Here is a 20,150-nt window from a genome sequence, read left to right as displayed (position 1 = left end):
AGTGATCATTTCTGCATTGTTGTTGGGTTAGAATCACATCTAAGTGTGTTTGATGTCGAGAACGCTGCACAACAAAATGACACCTATCTTTATCTTGTTATGTAAAACGCTTTTCAACACCTGAGAACAATTATGGTAAAAATGACTTGTATCAAATTGTGTTTGACAGAACACACCACAGCTCTGTCAGGTCTTTTTAAGTTTTGTGACGATGTGAAGTAGATAAAATCATGACGCCGATGTTATTTCAATATGAGACAGCAAAACGGCTCATCAGTGTGTGCTTGTTGATCATCTCGTTACAAAACCAGGAGGACTCATTTGCTGCTGCAGCAGTGTTCAGTCTTACAATGTTTTCCACAAGATTTGTGACCTGGCTTACGAATCCCATTATAGTCAGTGTTGTTAAGTTCGGAAGTGGTCAGGGTGGATGGTGAACATATGAAGAACACACATTAACTTATACCCTCCAACATTTTTGTGACTTCTGATGTTAATTTTATTTTTTTTTAATTGCAGTAGAGCTGTTGTACGTGTCATGGGCTCCTTATCACACTGACATGGCCACAGATTGAGCATTTTTAAGTGTGAAACCAGTGGATATTATTAAACAGACCTTGGGACAATTCATAGCTGTGATTGTAGTGACAAAAAAATTCAGATATTCTTTACAAGAAGGCTGGACATCTCTGGTCATGTTCGTGGCGATACAACCAGGTGTTTTTAGCAACACCTCGGGACGTCTCCAGCTGTATTTATGGCAACCAAAACAAGTATTTTAAGTAAAAACGGGATATTTTCTAGCCTAAACCTAATCAGACCATGAGCACAGCATTGTCATAACATTAAAAAAAATGTTATGTTTCAACATATCCAGTTGGTGGAAACGTATGTTGCCACCATTTATTCTGGTGTTGGGGTTGGTCCAAGCCGACGTGGTATTACAATAGTAGACCGACGGAAAAGCAAATTAGATATAATGTCAGTGAGCAATTTGCTTGAAGGACATTAATTAATTATAGTTCCTCATAATGGTGATGAAAACCGCAGTCACTGAGCCAAACATATTTGCTCTTGCAAACATGTTTAGTCCTCAGTAACTGAAAGCACTTCACAAGTCAGCCCGACCTTTTCACACACACATTCACACTTCAACATGTAGACTGTGGGGATTTAGACAGTGTAGACTCTGCAATTACTAGCCAACCAAACTACTTCCTGAGCCACAGCTATGTCCATGTTTTTGACCTTGTCATTTCATTTGGACACAGAGTTTCTTCTTCTTCTTTGTAATGTCTGCAGTGTAGTGGATTATTTTATTCAACCCCTGTAGATGTACAAGGATGCTACATTCATTTGAATATAGACATTTCTGTAAAAGAAAAACTGTAATCATAATAATTTGTGCTTTGTGCGTCTATTCAAAGAGCTCTGCTGGGAGGCAGCTGCACTTCACTTATCATTATTACATCTATGTAGGCCCTGATTGCCAATGTGTACTTGATGCGGATTTTTACGATTGTAAACCCGAATGTCGTGTTTACCGAAGCGCTGATATATCGCCAGCCCCAAGGCTAAAGGGGGACATGCAAACCTACTTACAAACTTATATAACAAATGCATTATAGGTGGCCTTCTGCAGAGGTCCTGTTTATTGTCATAACTTCACCCATAAAGTTAGCAGATAATTAAATGTTTGTGTTTGACGTGACCTTCTTTATGCCGCAGTCATCCAGGGGGCAAGCAGACCTGCGCTTTTATGGAGACTGTAAATAAAACCTCAGTAGTCCTGTTTTCATTCAAGACTTTAAGAAAAGAAAAAAAAAAAACTTTTGATGTCATATACAGGGCATGATGAACTGACAGGGTATTATAACGCATGAGGTATTCATGATATAAGCCAGACAGAGCAACCGAAGTGTTAGTACTACATGAGAGCGGACATTCTTCTCATGCATGAGATTACATATGGCGGTGACGTAAACAACGGCTAAAGTCTTAAGACATAATCATCATTGTAACAGACTCGGTGATCCCTCCCTCCATCACTTCGAGACATGTGACAATCAACAAAAAAAAATTTAAAAATCCAATTATGTCTGCCTTTTTTCCGGTGTCTTAAAGATTAGAGGAATCTGAGAAGGACTCAGCAAGATAAATATTTAAACAGGCTGTGAGTTCCACTTCAGGCTTCAATTGAGTTACATAATTTAATTAAAAAGTGAAATGAAGATGTTTGGTTATTTCACAAAGCTGTCTGATAATGACATCACGTCATGCAAGAGAGAGACTTGGTTTTATAAAAGATGAAACTCCTTAACAAGATTCTTCATCCCAAAGGGTAAAAAAAAATTTTAACAAGAAGAAGAAGAAGAAGAAGAAGAAGAAGAAGAAGAAGAAGCTCCCAGAGAGTCTGAGGATCTCTTAAAGAACCTTAAGCCCGTGAATGAAAGGGAAACGTCATGGAAATGATACAGACTGACTGCTCTATCTACTGGAGACACAACATGCATTCCCATGATTCCCGGTCCCAGACACAGGGTCCACAGTCGAGGAGCCATCATGTTCTGAAGCCGATGAGCCTCGAGCTGTAATAACAGCACAGAACGTCTCAGGTGGACCTCCACAAAAACAGGAGACGAGGGAAAACGTGGTGCAGTCTAGCATGAAGAGAGACATCCGCTCTGCTGTCCTTGAACCCCCCCAGGACATGAAAAGACGGTACCAGAGTGGAAAGGGGGAGGCTGGGGGTGAGACACATAACAAGACTCCCAGCAGAGGATCCTGGGTAGCTCGTCAACAGAAGTCCAGGACATCAGAATTTCCCCCAACTGAGGAGGAAGATTAGCGATAATTGTGAAAACTTTATTGCACCACTAAGCCAGGTTCAAGTGGCCAGCAGGAAATTTTTAGGAAGGGGGCTCCGGTTCGCCCCACTCACTCAAGGGGCTATCGGAAATGAAAGAGAGGAGATCTGTACGGCGAACGCAATAAAGATTACTATTCCCGCTATCAGCACATGGATCAGATGAGCTGAGCAGCAGCCGCGTCGGCAATCATGTGCTCTCGCAATGGAAACTGTAATAAGCTATTTACATTGTTATGGCTCACTTGGAAACCGAGGCGATGGCGCTGAAGATGTCGAAGCAAAGAATCGCTGGATGATTGTGCAACGGTGGACACGGTGGACAAAGATGCCCTGATAAGAGAAGAGAGAGAGAACACACAGATAAAACATGTAGGCTGTTATCAGGTTAAAATATTAAAGTCTCCTTCCACTCAAAAGTTTTCTGCCTTTTCTTGATTCCCTTGCAGAATTATCTACGCCTACAGTTTCCGCAATAACACGTTGAGGTCAATCTGCTCTTATTTAGTCTGGGATGTGAGCATGTGAAGCATTTTGTGACGTTAAAACTGGTCCAGAAGCATGTTGGTGGAACACAGTAAAGCCTCAATGAAACTGACAGCCCATTTACACCTGGTATTAAGATGTGATCCGTCCCCGGAAGGGTTATCCGGATAAAATAAAACATGTGTTAACGCAAGGTGTGAATGTGTCATGATCGAATGAGATGTGCCCGACAACATCTGGAGGCGGTCTGGCACACACTGTGCTCAGATCTGCGGCAGGCGTGGACGCAACCTGCACAGCGCCAGGCATCTGACGCCACATGACGTTTGTGTTAAATAAAATATAGGTTGTTGTTGTTTGAATTTAGAGTGAGCCATAACAGCACAAAAAACACGCTCACTAACATAACTGTGTGAAAACTCACAGCAATACGGGGGAGAAGTGAATGATTTACAGTGAGAAATAACAGTGTGTACTGCACTAATCTATGGCGCTGATCTTCTATCAACAATGCATATAGCAGTAGCAGTGTTTTTATATGCAGAGAAAGCAATAACTTATGTGTATAACATTTGCTGAATTCATCAGAAGCAGATTATTTAGAATCTATTGTAGACACTGTTTTACAGACTTTTTTTTAAAAAAGTTTCCCCAAACTCAACAACCCACAAAACTCTGTGATTTTCTGGGGCTGATCTGATACAGACCCCATTATAGTACCCAGTGTAAATGGTGCATCGTGCAGTGATTGACAAAAAGGGGTACTTGTACCTCAGGGTGCATGTGGAGTAATTGCAGAGTAGCTCAACAAATTGAAAACATTAATGATTCATGATTATATTTTTTTTGAGAATTCATCTACATACGGAGTCAGCTGTACTGAATAATTGAAGTGTTTAAAGGTGACTTGATTGCACGTAAGAGCGAGTCAAAACTTGAAACTGTTGGCTGAAAGAATTGGATAAATAATTCAGAGAGCTGAAAGTAATGAACTGTAATGAAACTTGACCAAACCAAACTGAACACTGACAGTTATGAAATTAGTGTAAAATCCACTTTTATATGATTAATTTGTGAATTAATTCAAATCAACACATAATTAGAACATAGCTGGGTGCTGATGAAGGGTTTGAGATATTTCTTAGTGAACTTTTCTAGTAAATTGAACTTTTGTTGTGGAAAAAGATAATCAAACTGTAATTATTTACAAGCAAAGTATTCATACATATGTTTTAAAACGTGTCTGGTGCAGATCTTTAAAGGGCTTCATGGAGGGATGATGAATTACAAGAAATCATTATCTCACTCTCTATTTCTTCAGATATGATCCAGCCTTGGAGACAGGTATCTGCTTCCCCACTAATTAATTCAAGGTGAGTAGAATTTTGTTTGTGGTGTTCAAAGCAATTAAAAATTAATAATGATGATTTTAAGAATGCAAGAGCAAAAACATTTTCCGGGACAGCGTCCCAGTGATAGTGGATATTCCTCCAAACTCAGCGTAAACAGTTTTTCAGAGGGTCTCCAGGTTCAATTAGTTCCAGTGAAAACTGTTGGACGTGAGGTCTGCAGATTATCCAAAGTAACCAAAACTTTGTTTTTAGAGAGAAATCTGAACAGACTGTGGATTATTTTTTTGCACTGCTGTGCAACCACAGACCAAATTCTGCTTACCTGTGTTTTTTAAGGAGGGTGGAGGTCTCAAAACCTGGACGACACATTCCCAACTATCTGGAGACTATCTTGTCAGTTGAATTCTTAAAGTCCTTTTTTTTTGAAAATGGATCTGTGTTTGCTGAAAGGCAGCTGGTTTACAGACAGAATGAATGAATGTGTGTAAAAAAACAACCAAACACACACACATAACACAAACAAACAGATTAAACACTCCATGTGAAGATTATTAATACCCCCCCAAAAAAAAAAAAAAGTTTGAAATGTGACTTTAAGGAGGAAACTCTGACCCTAAATGTATCTTGCTTGGCACTCCCCTGTGCAAACTACTTACGATAAACAATTTCAAACAGTTCATCAGTGCACAGGGTTGTGCTCTGCAGAGGTCAACACAAACAACATTCCAGTTTATTAGTCAATGCATCCCTAATGCAGGAAATGCAGGATCACAATTCAAAGGCCTCCTTAGAAATGTTAAATGTCTCAGCTGAGATCATGTTAACCTCAGAAAAGAGGGATGCTTCAACTCAAAGGCCCCAGGAAATGCGTCATTTTAAAAATATTACCCGGGAAACAGTAAAGCCTGACTTAACACTTCGAATATTTATTTTAACTGCGTGTTACTCAACTTACTTCCTTGGAACTTCTCAGTTGTGTTTTGCGTGACTCGTTGCTCTCAAGAAGTGCTTCGTAAACATCTGGCCCACGCAATGAGCGAGAGGAACTGCGGTGATGTGGATGTTGTGCGCGCCACGGGGAGGGCTGGGCTGCGCACTGCAAAAAATTACTCAACACATCCATCACAATGAACTTTGTAAAAAAAAATTCCCAACGCAAGAAAAAAGCAATAAACAAAAGATTCGACATCACTCAGTCACTGACTTCTTTTTACTTATACTTTCTTTCTTTCTTTCTTTCTTTCTTTCTTTCTTTCTTTCTTTCTTTCTTTCTTTCTTTCTTTCCACTCCATTCGAAAAGGCTCTAAAGTGAATTTCAAGAACATAATCAATTTGCAGTGGGAATAATAAATTACTTAATTCAAATATTAATTAAGTAACTGAAAGATCATGTGTAAGAACGAGCTTGCTTGAGGACTCATCACGGCACCAAATAACTTGATTTTTTTTACAGTGTACCCTCTTTACGCACACGCCGCCTGAAATCTGATTCGAGTTTAAAAAGCCACAACAGCCGCCACAAGTCAGAGAGCAACTTGTTCCCCTCTGTGAGCACCAGGTAGCTCCATATACGGATTGGAGAAGCACTTCACAGCCCCTCTGGCACTGTATCTGCTCGGGCGCACAGAGGGGCAGTGCCATGCACACTCCCGACTATGCGCTTGTCCTGAGCGGAGGGAACAGGTCTCTGGTCTTCAGTCCCACTGATGACTTCACGATGGGAACCCCTGGGAACGACAGCGTCCACCACAACGGATCCGATCCTTTTGCGCGGAACGAAGAGGTGGCCCAAATCGAGATCATGGTGCTGAGCATCACTTTCGTGGTCGCTGTGGTCGGCAACGTGAGCGTCCTGCTGGCAATGTACAACACGAAGAAGAAGATGTCGCGGATGCACCTCTTCATCAAACACCTCAGCCTGGCTGACCTGGTGGTCGCCTTCTTCCAGGTGCTGCCGCAGCTCTGCTGGGAGATCACCTTCCGCTTCTACGGTCCGGACTTTCTCTGCAGGATAGTGAAGCACCTGCAGGTGATGGGGATGTTCGCGTCCACCTACATGATGGTGATGATGACCCTGGACCGTTACATCGCCATCTGCCACCCCCTGAAAACCCTCCAGCAGCCCACCCAGCGCTCCTACATCATGATTATCTCCACGTGGATGTGCAGCCTGGTGTTAAGCACCCCGCAGTACTTCATCTTCTCCCTGAGCGAGATCAAGAACGGCTCGGATGTTTACGACTGCTGGGCGTACTTCATCGAGCCATGGGGCGCCAAGGCGTACATCACCTGGATAACCGTGGGCATCTTCCTCGTGCCCGTGGTCATTCTCATGATGTGCTACGGGTTCATCTGCCACAGCATATGGAAAAATATCAAATACAAGAAAAGGAAAACGATGGCCGGCGCTGCCAGCAAGAACGCGATAATCGGGAAGAATTCAGTCAGCAGTGTTACAACGATATCCAGAGCCAAGCTGAGGACTGTCAAAATGACTTTTGTGATAGTTTTGGCGTACATTATCTGCTGGGCGCCGTTTTTCATCGTGCAGATGTGGTCGGTGTGGGATGAGAACTTCCAGTGGGCTGGTGAGTGCCGGAGACATGAAGCAATAAATGTGTCAGTCATCACTGAATTTAAAACTCTGACAGGTTTTGGAGTGATGATAGAAAAGCAAAAAAATAAAATGACAGCAGAGAGAAAACACGTGATTACCAAAAAAGCTCCCCGTGCGTAAACAGAAGTCCAAGTGCGCACGGCTTTTACGCACAGGTTTATATGGCACAGAAAACCAAATGCATGCGTAAATAGTATTAAAAGGAGAAGAATTAAAAATAATTGAAATCATACTGATGTTCTGTTTGCAAACCACATCATTTACATGAAATAACTGAGTACAGCACTGTAAACCTTCAGTCTTGTAAAAAGTTTATGAGTGGTGAAGTTCCCTTTATTTCAGAATTCCAGCCTCCTCAGATGTGGGCTCTGAGATTCACCACCAGCCTTCACTCTCAAACAAGTTTAATCATATATTCTTTCTAAAACGTTTCATCTTGAAACAAAACTACTGAAAATGGGTGATAGTGTTACATGTACAGCTACAGTTTCGACACATTTTCTTTGCAACATGCGCGCCAGACAGATTCCTTCACTAATATCAAGAAAATTAAACTTGATTCAGTCAATTCAAAAGTCTTGTAATAAATTTGATCTGTAATAGAAAACCCCCAGACTGTGCTCTCTTTGAAGACTAGCCAGGCTTTACATTTTAACGCCACATGAACTGACTGAGACGCGCTCTCCTGCAGCCAAGCCTGCCCCAGATGTTTTGCGGATTAATCATCCTTTTCCTCTTCCCTCTCTCTGTTCTCTAGATTCTGAGAACACAGCAGTGACTCTGTCTGCGCTCCTTGCCAGTCTCAACAGCTGCTGTAACCCGTGGATATACATGATCTTCAGCGGTCACCTCCTCCAGGATTTCGTGCACTGCTTCTCGTGCTGCCTCAGGATGAACACTGACTTCAAGAAGGAGGACTCGGACAGCAGTATCCGCAGGACAACGCTGCTGACTAAGATGACCAATCGGAGCCCAACAGGCAGCTCCGCAAACTGGAGAGAGCTGGACAATTCTCCCAAATCCTCCATTCAGCCAGAGGAAAATAACAGCTAGGCATTTTTTTTCTTTTTTACTGGAGTGGGAATTAAAAAAAAAAAATGTCTGGCATCAAGGTACACAGCTCACAGTATCAACCCATATTATCTTTGAGTACGAGTGGACAGTGATTGAGATGCCACCAGAATCTAAACCTGTATAGCAAATCAAGCTATCTGACAGGAAATAGAGTGATGAAATATGCTGTAGGATGAGAATTCACAACAAGGACAGACAATATGGACAGATGACATGTGTGTTCTTGCTGGATTTTGAGTGCAGATATGTTTCTGTTCACATTACCGCAGCAAGAATATTAGAAAAACATCAGGAAAGGAAATTAAACTGCAGAGATTGACTCAAAATCCACCATATTTTGATATCTCTGCAGCTGATTGTAAAAGCACTGCATGCTGACAGTTATATTTTTCATCATTTTGTTGACTTTACTTGAAAATTTGACGGCCTCGAGTGGTCGAGAGGATTTTTTTTGGAGTCACAACGTGATTCTTCTCGATGTTTTCGATAGAAAAGCAACTTTTCCTGGAATACGGACGCTTGTACTGGTGGTTATGTCTCCCCACAGTGCCCCCAAACACATTCTCCCGTTAGCGTGTTTACAAAGACAAGGCGTACGTTAACAGCCAGGGGGTGTGCGGTCGGGAAAACATCTCATCCAGACCGCACGTCTCTAAGTAACAGAAGCAGCCGCCTCATCCTTTGTGCTCTCGCTTTGTTGTTTTTCTCAAAACCAGATTGTATTGGCTCGTGTGTTCTTTTGACCCCTCACAAAAAAAAGAAAATTCATGGCTGCATGCATCCACATTTTTGTAATTATTTCATGTAGCAGCAGGCAGCCCTCTGTCTGGATCCCCAAAGAGTGAATTTAATTTCTGTTGAGCAGAGGCAGATGGGATTCCCTTGTAAATAGTAGGAGGCTCACCCGCGTACACATACACGGGCACGCACAGTGTGGGGGGCGGGCAGGGGTCCCGATGAAGTGAGATTGGCCACAGCTGGGGGGGAGTCTACCTACGGACCCACGCTCTCCTCCCATCGCTTTCACGAAATGTTGTGCAGAAGCTCACACATTCCGCCCACGCTGTGTCAAGACGCTTCCTGATTTTTTTTTTCTGACATCCTGCACCGCTGAGGGGGGGCGAGTCTGCTGGTTTTTTGGCTGGATTTACACTCCAGACAAAAACAATTTTCTGCACATTAATGTGAGGCAGCGTGAGGGTTGCCAGACCACCGTGTGAACCCCATGTGTATTGCATCAAGACATGAGTGTGTTGTATATTTGTGCATAAAATGCACTTAAATATCTGTAAATAGGAGTAATATATGTAAATATGTTCAACATGAATTCTATTTGTCTGTAATGGCCTGTGCACATTGAAAGTAATCTAACTATCCTATGTATATATGTTGAAATATACATATTGACACACTGAATACTGCACTGACTGTGTCTCCTGTTTTCAAACCACAGCACGGACACTGTTTGTGCGTCATGCAGTTGCTGCACAACCACAGAAAAATGAAGATTGAGCAATTTTGACCTTCTCAAGTCAATTTTAGCACTTAAAATGTGGCAAACTCCAGATTATGCCACGGGATGATCGTCCAGTTCAGAGTAATGGGAAAAAGATGTTCTGTTAATGAGTGCAGCGGGATAAAGAAACGTCATTGCCTGACAGGGCACAAATATTTTCTCAGTCAACTGCTTTTACTTTCTCAGGCTTTGAGTTCTCTGTAATTTTATATAGCCATCCCAACATCAAAAGAGGAGTTTGTGGAGCCGACAGCTTAAATTAAAGGGCAACTCCAACTATTTTGCCCATTAAAGTGTATGTACAGGTCTAAGGGAGTGCGTCTGCACCTGTGAAAAAAGTGACATAAAGCCTTTTGTGGCTCCAGAGGAAGCTGCTGTAATCTGATAAATTGTCTCCAGTGACGTCACTCAGTGGCGAAGTTGCATTGTGGGTAATGTGGAGGCCATGTTTTGTAAAGCAGTGATATCAGAACCAGAGATATCAACCTTTTTTATTTATTACATTCTTTTCTCATGCTCAAAACTTGTTGCCTACATCACCCACAATGCATCCTGTGGCATCAGAATAAATGCAGCTTTTCTCTGGAGCCACAAAAGGCTTTATCCTATTTTATAAACTATGAATAAGAACATATTGACATTCTGGGAAAACACGCATATTCACTTCCATGTCGAGAGTTAGACGTAAAGATTAATACCACTCTGGTGTCTGTACGGTAAATATGATGCCACAGCCAGCAGCTGGTTAGCTTAGCATAGTATAAAGACTTTAGCATAAAGACTCAAAAACCAGGGGAAACATTTAGGCTGGATGTGACTAAAGGTACCACAAATCACCTACAAGCACCTCCAAAATTTATTAATTAACATGCTGTATTCCATTATTTATTATTTAATCAAAAACTGAAGAGTAAACATGTCAAGTTGTGTTTTGTTTTGTTTTTCCACAGGCGTTATGTGCCAGATTTTTTCTTGGCTGGAATCAGTGACTTTCTGTCTACTGTCTTTTTGTCACTGTAATGTTGCCAAACAACAGAGACTCCAGTTCAATAGTTGTAAACAAGTAAGATATAATACATTTATTATTGCTGAAGAGTTGCTGGCTTTTTCCAAGTATTCACGCTAAGCTTAGCTAACTTTCTGCTGGCTTGAACTTTACATTGACCATACAGTCATGAGAGTAGTATCGGTCTTCTCATGGATCTCTCAACAAAAGTGAATAAACATGTTTCCTGAACCATTTTTTTTCTAACGTCATGTCTTGTCAGAAACAACTTGGAGAGTGCCGGGACAGTTTCTTTTCGAAAGTCTTTCCAAAGAAAAGTGTTTACAGCAAACTGTTAAGAATGATATTGACATTTTTCCTGGACAGAGGAGTTGCATTTTTAAATCTGTCTTGAGCACCACAGACCAAACTCCATTAACCCTGACCCTTCTGAGCAGAACAACATTTTATATTGTAATCTGAGGGATCTGATGCTTTAACAATCTAATAGGCTCTATCAGGAGTACAACATAATTTCATTTGACTATTTAATGATGTTATTGTCTAACTGAGTTATCACACTCTTCTGTTTCTTGCTGGAAAATGTGTCACACCTCTTATGAAATCATAATTGTTTAATACAATGACGCATTGATATTACTTCATGTAGCTTTTGCAGACATTTTTGCCTCTAAGTAATTTGAGCAGCATCATAATGATAGATTATATACAAACATGCAACAGTACTCTGCCAATGCACATTGTTCTGAAGAGGTGATTTTGAAGGTAGACCTTATAATTCTCCACTTGCACATTGTAGTGGGACACACACTGCCTGGCCAAGTAAAAAGTTACCACCTGGTTTCAACTAAGCAAATAGGTACGATCCTTCCATTGGATAATTACCTCAGGGATTATTATGTTTCAGCTGGCGACAAGTTATTAACCCTAACTGGTGCAGTGAGTAGTTTCTTATTTCTTAAACAATCATGTGGGAGGACATTTCCTGTGGTTGTGGAAAAGATGTAACTCTGTCTTAGAAGGGACACATTATTGGCCTGCATCAAGCAAAGAAAACAACAAAGGAGATTGCTGAAACTACCAATACTGTCTCTGTCTGTCAAATGCATTATTAAAACCTGGAACGACAGTGGCGAACTGTCTTCTTCAAGGGAGAGATGTGGTCGGAAAAAAGTCTTCAATGATCGTGATCGGCGATTACTTCAAGGTTTGGTGAAATCAAATCGTAAAACACCAACAGGAGAACTCGCGGCTACGCAAAGGATTGAGACCACCAGCTGTGTGGCTTTATGAAAACCACTTATCAGTGAGGCTTAATGGCCGAAAGAAAAAGGCTTCACTCTACTAGGGAACTTAACTTACTAGGAAGCAATGGAAAAAGGTCATGTGGTCTGATGAGTCCAGCTGCCAAAAATGAAAGTGAAAGGGAGCAGTAAAGTTCAGACCTCAGTGCTGGATAAGGATTTCTAATGAACGGTTCTACTATTATACGTATATGAGGAGCAGGCTAACCTTGCTAGTTAAAAACACTTACGAAATGATCAAAAACACTGAAAAACTCTACAAAAACACACAGTGAACTACAACGTAAACTGTGAAAAGTAAAGTGTTTTAACTGAATTAAGGTTGAAATAGCACTTTCACATTTACTGTAGAGTTGGCACGGATGTGCAGTTTGTAAAGTGTATCTATGTCACACTGCATTCTGCACAAGGAGAACAACTGGACCCCTTGATCCTGTAAGGCAGGCATGTCCAAACTATTCCACAAAGGGCCGTGTGGCTGCAGGTTTTTGTTCCAACCAGTCAAGAGCACACGGTTTGACCAATGAGCTTTCTGAAGACTGAGACCAGTTGATTAAATGGGTCAGGTCTGGTGTGCTGCTGCTTGGTTGAAAAGAAAACCTGCAGCCACATCGGCCCTTTGTGGAATAGGCTGCTGTAAGGTTTAGTTTATCTCCCACCATCTGATCTTATAACGGGGTCTGGTAGTCACGTCACAGAGATGTATGAGAGGGGAAGTCCTGAAGGAAATCATGTGAGTCCTTCAAATAGGGTAGAGAAATTGGAAGACCAACTATGAAGGGTTGCCAGCAGTAAAAAAAATAGAATAAAACAAGCATCAGGCGATCCAGGCTGGTATCAACTGGGATTATGCTGCTTGAGCTCTACTTAAGGAGGTATGGAAGGAGTAAACCGCTGTAGCTCTGATGGACGTACTTCAAATTCCCAGTCTAGCAGTAGCTCTGCATCTCATTAGACATGCCAATCATCATCATCATCATCAAATAACGTGCCGCCACAAGCTAACACGATCCGGACTCAGGTCATCAGTCAGGCTTCTAGACAAAGTAAATACCTAAAGAGGCAGTGATTGAGTTTCTCCAGAGGGGCTTAAAATACTTTGACTCCAAGTTAGAAAGTCAGAAAGCATACAGATCTCATTATAATGATCATAAAACAAGTAGCACGGCCACAAAAAGAGGCTCTTTGCACCAGTTCATTCATTCATTCATTAATCACATTTATGTATCTACAATTAGCTCAGTGACAAACTGTAATTAATCGGCCCTACAATCGGTTTCTTTTGCACTATTTTGTGACAACACAGCAGGAGTAAATTCATGTTTATACCGAGCTGCTGAGATGAATCGAGTAGGGAAAAGGCTCTAATCATGTGTATCACGGTCAAGACCTCAGGCAAAAAAAAACACAAATGGAAGGAAGTGACAGATCAAACAAAGCAGCAGAATTGAACATACAAGCGAGCTGCACATGCATATGAAGGTCATTGTGTTCTCGGGGACACCTCTGAAGATTTCACTTCACATACATCTCAGGCATTAAACATGACTTCAATCATCAGTTGGCTAACCTCCCCACCCCCCTTCCAAGAAGTTTGAAAGAACGCCATCGCTCAACGAAAACATGTTTACCCAAGTTGCATGCGAGATTTTTTTAATGGCACTCTCTCTCCGATGCACTCTTTAGACTAGAATAACATTTTGATCATGCATTGTGTGGGAATAATTCTAAGAAGATCAACGCTTCCTTTTCTTAGTAAGTAAACAACTTCCACCGTGATTTCCTCACAGGAAACACAGTCCTGTTATCCGTCTATCTGGACAGTTGTGTCCACAGCTGGCCTTCCTCCACCTGACACCCTGGCCTTTCTTCAGTCCAGTGCACACATTGATATTGGCTTGCCAGAATAAACAAAACAGGCTACAAAAAAAATTGGGTCTGACAAGTGTTTACAAACATGCTTCTCTGACAGAAATTAACAAATGAAGATTTGTGCTTTTTGGCTGAATGTTAGCGGTGACCTGACGAGCCAGATTAGTCAGTTATTAGTGGATTAGACAGGAGCAAGTATTTCAAGGAAAATTCAGTCACCATCTACTCACCACCATATGAAGCATTGCAACATTCTTCTAAGCAACTGAATTAGATGGGGAATTGTATAAAACATCAAACAACACCTTAATGAAAAAATAAACAAAAAACATAAAATGGCTCAGTACAGGTCATCTGATTTAAAGCCAGGTCTCCAGATCCCAGCGTGATTTGAAAAAAAGTTATTTACAGCCTCAACAGCACATGTTCAAGTTCACGGTCAATTTTAGCTTAGAGGCAGTGAAGTTTCTCACATTAAAAGGGTTGTAAATAATGTCTGTTCAAATCCATTTTGGATCTCAAAGCCTCTGGAGACTTGGCTTTAAGCCGGATGACAGTGTTTTTTAGGGGGGATTATAAAACAAAAGTCCACAGCTACTTCAGTTGTTTGAGAGAATGAGGCAACGCTGTTTTGTTGTGAATCTCCAGTGAAAGTTTTGTGGGCTAAGACACATCATGTGGGGGTGGGTATACATTGACTGAATTTTAATTTATTGGCTGAACCGTCCCGACCAAGACTTTTTCATGTCTAAACCACCTATAACCAGCCAATCTTTTTCACACGGTTACTATGTTTGACTTATGTTGGAGCTTTACATTTCTTTGGGTAGCATTTTTCTTGCTGTGCTTGTGTTCTGGATATGTTTTGCCATCCCTGCCCCCCGGTTTTGTACTTGCAAATTCTGAAGTGGAGACTCTGCCAGCCTGCCAGCCCTCCCACTTCACGTGACCGTCTATTTAAGTTGTTTAGGTGAATGCCTCAATGCTGTTTTGCTTGCTCCATCTGCATCGGGTTGAGGTTTTTTTTTTTCTTTTCTGGTGAACTGTTCCTTTAATACAGGAAGTTCTCTAAGCACTCTGATCAGAAGAGTTAGATGAGACGAGGCTCTCGCCGGATCCGCCTCCATAACATGCAGTCTCTTGCATCCTGCTCCATTGTTCTCCCTCCATCGTCCTTGAAAACAACACACATTTCTATTTACTATTGTGTGGTTTAATCGCTCCCCAGAGGTCATTCATGTCAGGCAAACAAGCGGGTCTAAACATGCTCGTCGGCAAAATCTGGAGTTCAATCAAACGTTATTGTCTGAGATTTGTCACATCCTGGCAGTGTCAGGAAGGCAATTTAGAAAGAAACAGTTGGGAAATTATCCATAAAATCTGAGATTCTGAACAAAGAAGAATCACTGTAAACGCACAATCGTGTCCTCCCTGAGGAAACTGATGACTGCTGCAGTGCAGCTCGCTGTAGCTTCGGAGATTTGCGCAACTTAAAATGTTTGTCTCGGTGATGCACGCTGTCATCAAAACTGCTTTGCCTCACAACATGAGCATAGTTGTTTGTCTTTTCTCTACTTCTAATCTCTAGTGTCAGCACATTTCTGGGGTCAGCTCAGCGTCTATAAGTTATGGCTTCCAACAGCAAAGGGTTCTGTCCCTGGTATTTGTAGCTGGGGTCCTGAAAAAGGGGGGACCAGAGGAACTTGAAACCTAATTAAGATCATGATCTGACAGCGTGTCACACTGCAGTAAGGGAAGACAATTTAATGTTTTTGTTGGCTAATTCTTTTCAGGGAACAAACAAATCGTGTATGCATTACAGCAAAATACAACTAGATAAATATTACAAAAGCAGTCTCTTGATCTGACACTAAAACACAAAAATAATAACAGAAAACTGGAGGTGGGTAGGACGAAGACGAATAACATGTCAAAAACATTAAAACAATAAACTGTGTGTCATCATAACACATCTGAGGGCAAAGGCAGGGGAAAAGCCTTCCTTCGCAGAGGTTGGTAAAATATAGAAAAACAGCACAGACTTTTGAAAACAATCCATCACCAAAATGACGAGTACATGTGTAAAGAATGCAAAAAGTAGACACTTCCCGCCTCCACATTCCTGACTAATCAAATCTGTGAAGAGGACATAAAGGACGGCACATGTCGCTCCACCATCCGACAAGAACTTTAGTAAAGGCACTGACGGCAGCGGTAGTGATAATTAACAAGGAAGATCTCGTCTTCATCATCTGCGTGCAAACAGTAAATACACTCAAGTAACGCAACACTTAAAGTGCCTGGACATTGGCAGGATGCGCTTTTGTACACACCGATTCCGGGACATCACAAACATGCTCAGTGGGTGACATGTCTGGTGAGTATGTAGGCCGTGCTAGAACTTCAGCTTCCAGGAATTGTGCACAGATTTCTCGCAACGTGGGGTCGTGCATTATTTTGCTGCAACGGGAGGCGATGGCGCCAGAAGAATGGCCCCACATTGTGCCTTCAGGAGAGCATCACAGTATCTCTGTGGACTCAGACTGCCATAAAACTGTACATTTTTAGAGCGGCCTTTAATTTGTGACCAGTCCAAAGCACTAATCACGCTGCTTCATTAGCATCTTGGTATGCCACACCACACCACACCGCACAGAAGTTATAAATCATTAACTTTTTGAAGAGGAACCTAACATGCCTTTCCTTTTTTTTTTTAACTTATCCAATAGTTCTGTTTTCTGGCTCTGACGCACACATCCTCATGCAGCTATTAGCATATATTACATAGCCTTTTAGCCTCACCTCTCAAAGAAACAGGAAAGGTCACAACAAGGTTTTAATGAAAACCTGAGCTTTGATGTGCCGTCGGTTTGCAGCGCCATATGAGGGCTGCACACAGATGATAGACTCGCTCTGTGAGCATCCAAACCGGGTGGGAATCAAAGCCAGAGCCACGGAGGTGAGATGAGAGGCGGCTGGACACGTTATCTACAACACCTTCACCCAGCCTCTAAATGTCGCTGAACCGTTGTGCGCGGAACACAAACAGAAATAAAAAAAACAAACCAAAAACATTGAAACCAAACATAGGTAACATATTTGTCCATTCAATTGAAACCTGCTGATAAATGTATGTACCTTCGGATTGTTGTGAGCCATGCGTGTTTTTATTTTACATGAAAATGTGGAGTGACTGACACTCGCTCAAACACACACCACAACCACTAACATGTGGGTAGGGTTTGATGTCTTCACAGTGGGGCTGTTGCCTGGAAACCAGTAGCAATGATTAATGAAGCATCTCCGCGATAGCTGTCCCTGCTGATGCCGACATGTTAGAGAAAAAAACACTGACCTGCTCCAGTTACGAAAACCTTATTTGTCCACAGTACTGTCACCAGCAGAGTTAGGTGATGCGCGGTTCACGTGATCCTGCCCAGTTCACGTTTCATGTTCCAGCATCTGATAGAGGCGAGCTGTTGCCTTCTTAGAAATGTGCTCTTTGTAATCTTATCAGGACTTCTCATCTGTAGGCTGTATTAGGTATTAAACACGGGGATGTGGCTGAGGTCCACAGCTACACTTAGTTGTGCCCAGGGAGACCAGAGCAGTCAGTGTACCTCTATATTGAAATCAAAACAACTGACTGGATCTTGGTCAATTCTTTCTTGATTTAGTTTAAAACTGTGTTGACAAGGTTTTTCAAACCATGATTTCACTGTACGAGAATGTCGAATTTGTTGTCAAAGGTCCATATGAAGCGTTTTATCCATTGATACTTGGATTGAAGTGCAAAGGTCAAATCCTACAACAGGTATTGTTCTTACAACTAATGGTCAACGTTGCTAATCTGAGAAACAAGGCTGAACACTAACATCTGTTTGTATCAAAATGTGGACACTCGTGTGATGCTCAGTCTGATATCGTATGTTGGTGTTTTTTCCTGGATGATCATAATTTATTTTGTGCCAGGTCCATCATTGCAACTGGCCAATCGTGTTTTTTGAAATGTCACAGCATTGCGATTCTGAGGCAAAATAAGCACATGTAAAATGGGTTAAACAAGTGAATGGGTCTATTTTTACCCAAACCGTAAACCATTTTCATTTTCGTTGCCAAAACCCAACAAAAAAGTGACAGGCCAAGCCAAAACAACTTAGGCTTGCTTGAAGACATTGTCATTTTCTCATGATTAAAAATGACGGTGCTAAAGCAACGAGGAACAACACCAAGAGAAGCTGCAAAGCTATGACATCACAGCAGCATAATTGGTCAGTTGCAATGATGGAGCAGCATTAATTGTGATGTTCCAGGAAAAAAACACCAATACATCTTTAGTTGACAAGTATCCTGTATGCGTACAAAAACAAAAAAATACTAAACAAATATATAAAGTGCTAAATATTTAACTAGCAGTTAAACGTTGGATGTTCAGTAAAACACAGAACACACATTGAATACACAGTATTACGGAACAGTGCGTGATGGCTGTCGTTCCCTGCAGTGCACAGATCTGCCACCCACGAGCCGGAACGCATTTTGACAAACAACACAATTAGAACCTGTTTACAGCCCACTTCCTGTTTGTGACACAAAGCTATATCCCTTTGCACTTTGGAAAACATCACTTTAAAGCATGTGCCAATGGGTCATGTAGCTGCATGACATGTGGTAAACTAATTCACGCTCATGTCTCAAAACTAATGCATTTGGGATTTAATTAAGTGAATGGGCTACATACATCATCTTTTCATTATAAAATCAACATCCTCAGGTATATTTGCATCACAGAACATGAGCTTCATGCATGAAAGGCCTTCCAAAGGCCAATTTGAATGCCATGATTTTGTTGATTTTCAGATAGCTGAATGTTTTTTAATGAAGTTGGTGCCTAATTGCAGAAGCCCATAATGATTCTAAAGGTTGTGACTAAAAGAAGAATTTGTGTTCCATTGTTATGAAAGGTGAAATTCATGTTCTATTAGTGTTCTGACATGAATGTTTCAATGATCCAAAGGCTATGGATTGTTATTCCAGATCAGTATTAATTCATCTGTACACTCAATAGGATTTGATGAAATGGGATCAAATAACATAATTCCCCAACAGGTGATCTCACAGATTGTTTCAGTTGTTCCCTGCTCTCATGTGAGTTTAAGTCATTACCATTTAGCACTCACATGATTTCATATAAATTTGTGATTGTCTTTCACTTCATACAAACATTATTTTCTCTGGAATTGCCACGGTTTTGATGAAGCAGGCAGCGGTGTGACGCCATACAAGTGACCTTTTGTATAAACTGCAAAGGCAGCAGTAAAAGTCGATAAAGGCTCAGGCATAAGTTCACAACAGTCGGACCAATAATACTTCACACACAAGAGGGAGCAAACATTGTGCAGTTTAATAATGGGTGTTTGTTTGTGTTATCCGACATATTTTCAGCTGTCACATCAAAGGTGTTTTTTTAATATGTTATGTCGCTCTCCACGAATAAAAAAAAAGATTTTAGATCAGAGGTTATGCTATTGGTAAAAGTGCTCTCCAAAAACACAACACAGAAGTGCATAACCTTGACAACAACATACTGTATGTATCATGTCTCTCCGTTGCAGGAGGGAGGTGTTTTCTGCCATGAAATGAGGAGGCAGTCACAGGGACACATGGCCAGACCATCTGACGCTACATGTTTGGATATATGTTGGATACACTGGAAGCACATGTATCTTGTGCATACTTGCAGGCTCATGTGCATCAATATACATACATACGCCTCAAGAAACACATGGGCGCACATACAAGCAGGCACACACATCAAGGCAGACCAAATTAAAAAAAAAATAGTGGTCTGATAAGGTTTCCCCTGAGAGACTCTCAGTACGCTGGTGACATCTGCTGGTCAGAGATTAAAACAGCAAGATACTCACATAAAACCGATCAAATAATGACAAACGCATGCTCATGAAGAGTAGGACTAATTTCATATGGTTATATGTTTATGAGTCTTTGCCATACATCTAGTTGGAGTCCAATATCAAGGACTTTAATTTAGGATGG

The 20,150-nt window shown here is 41.4% G+C and overlaps 1 protein-coding gene across 1 annotated transcript; it reads left to right on the top strand.

The window, feature by feature from the left end:
* Positions 1-6,242: 6,242 nt before the first annotated feature.
* Positions 6,243-9,811, top strand: avpr1aa (arginine vasopressin receptor 1Aa). Its single transcript, XM_037108390.1, has 2 exons — positions 6,243-7,292; positions 8,079-9,811. The coding sequence occupies exons 1-2, from the start codon at positions 6,344-6,346 to the stop codon at positions 8,372-8,374; spliced, it is 1,245 nt and encodes a 414-aa protein (XP_036964285.1). The 5' UTR covers positions 6,243-6,343; the 3' UTR covers positions 8,375-9,811.
* The last annotated feature ends 10,339 nt before the right edge of the window (positions 9,812-20,150 follow it).

Source organism: Acanthopagrus latus, chromosome 8 (genome assembly GCF_904848185.1).
Source record: "Acanthopagrus latus isolate v.2019 chromosome 8, fAcaLat1.1, whole genome shotgun sequence".
NCBI classification, from domain to species: Eukaryota; Metazoa; Chordata; class Actinopteri; order Spariformes; family Sparidae; genus Acanthopagrus; species Acanthopagrus latus.
The sequence above is the reverse complement of the archived record's forward strand: the minus strand, read 5'-3'. Positions and strand labels throughout refer to the sequence as shown.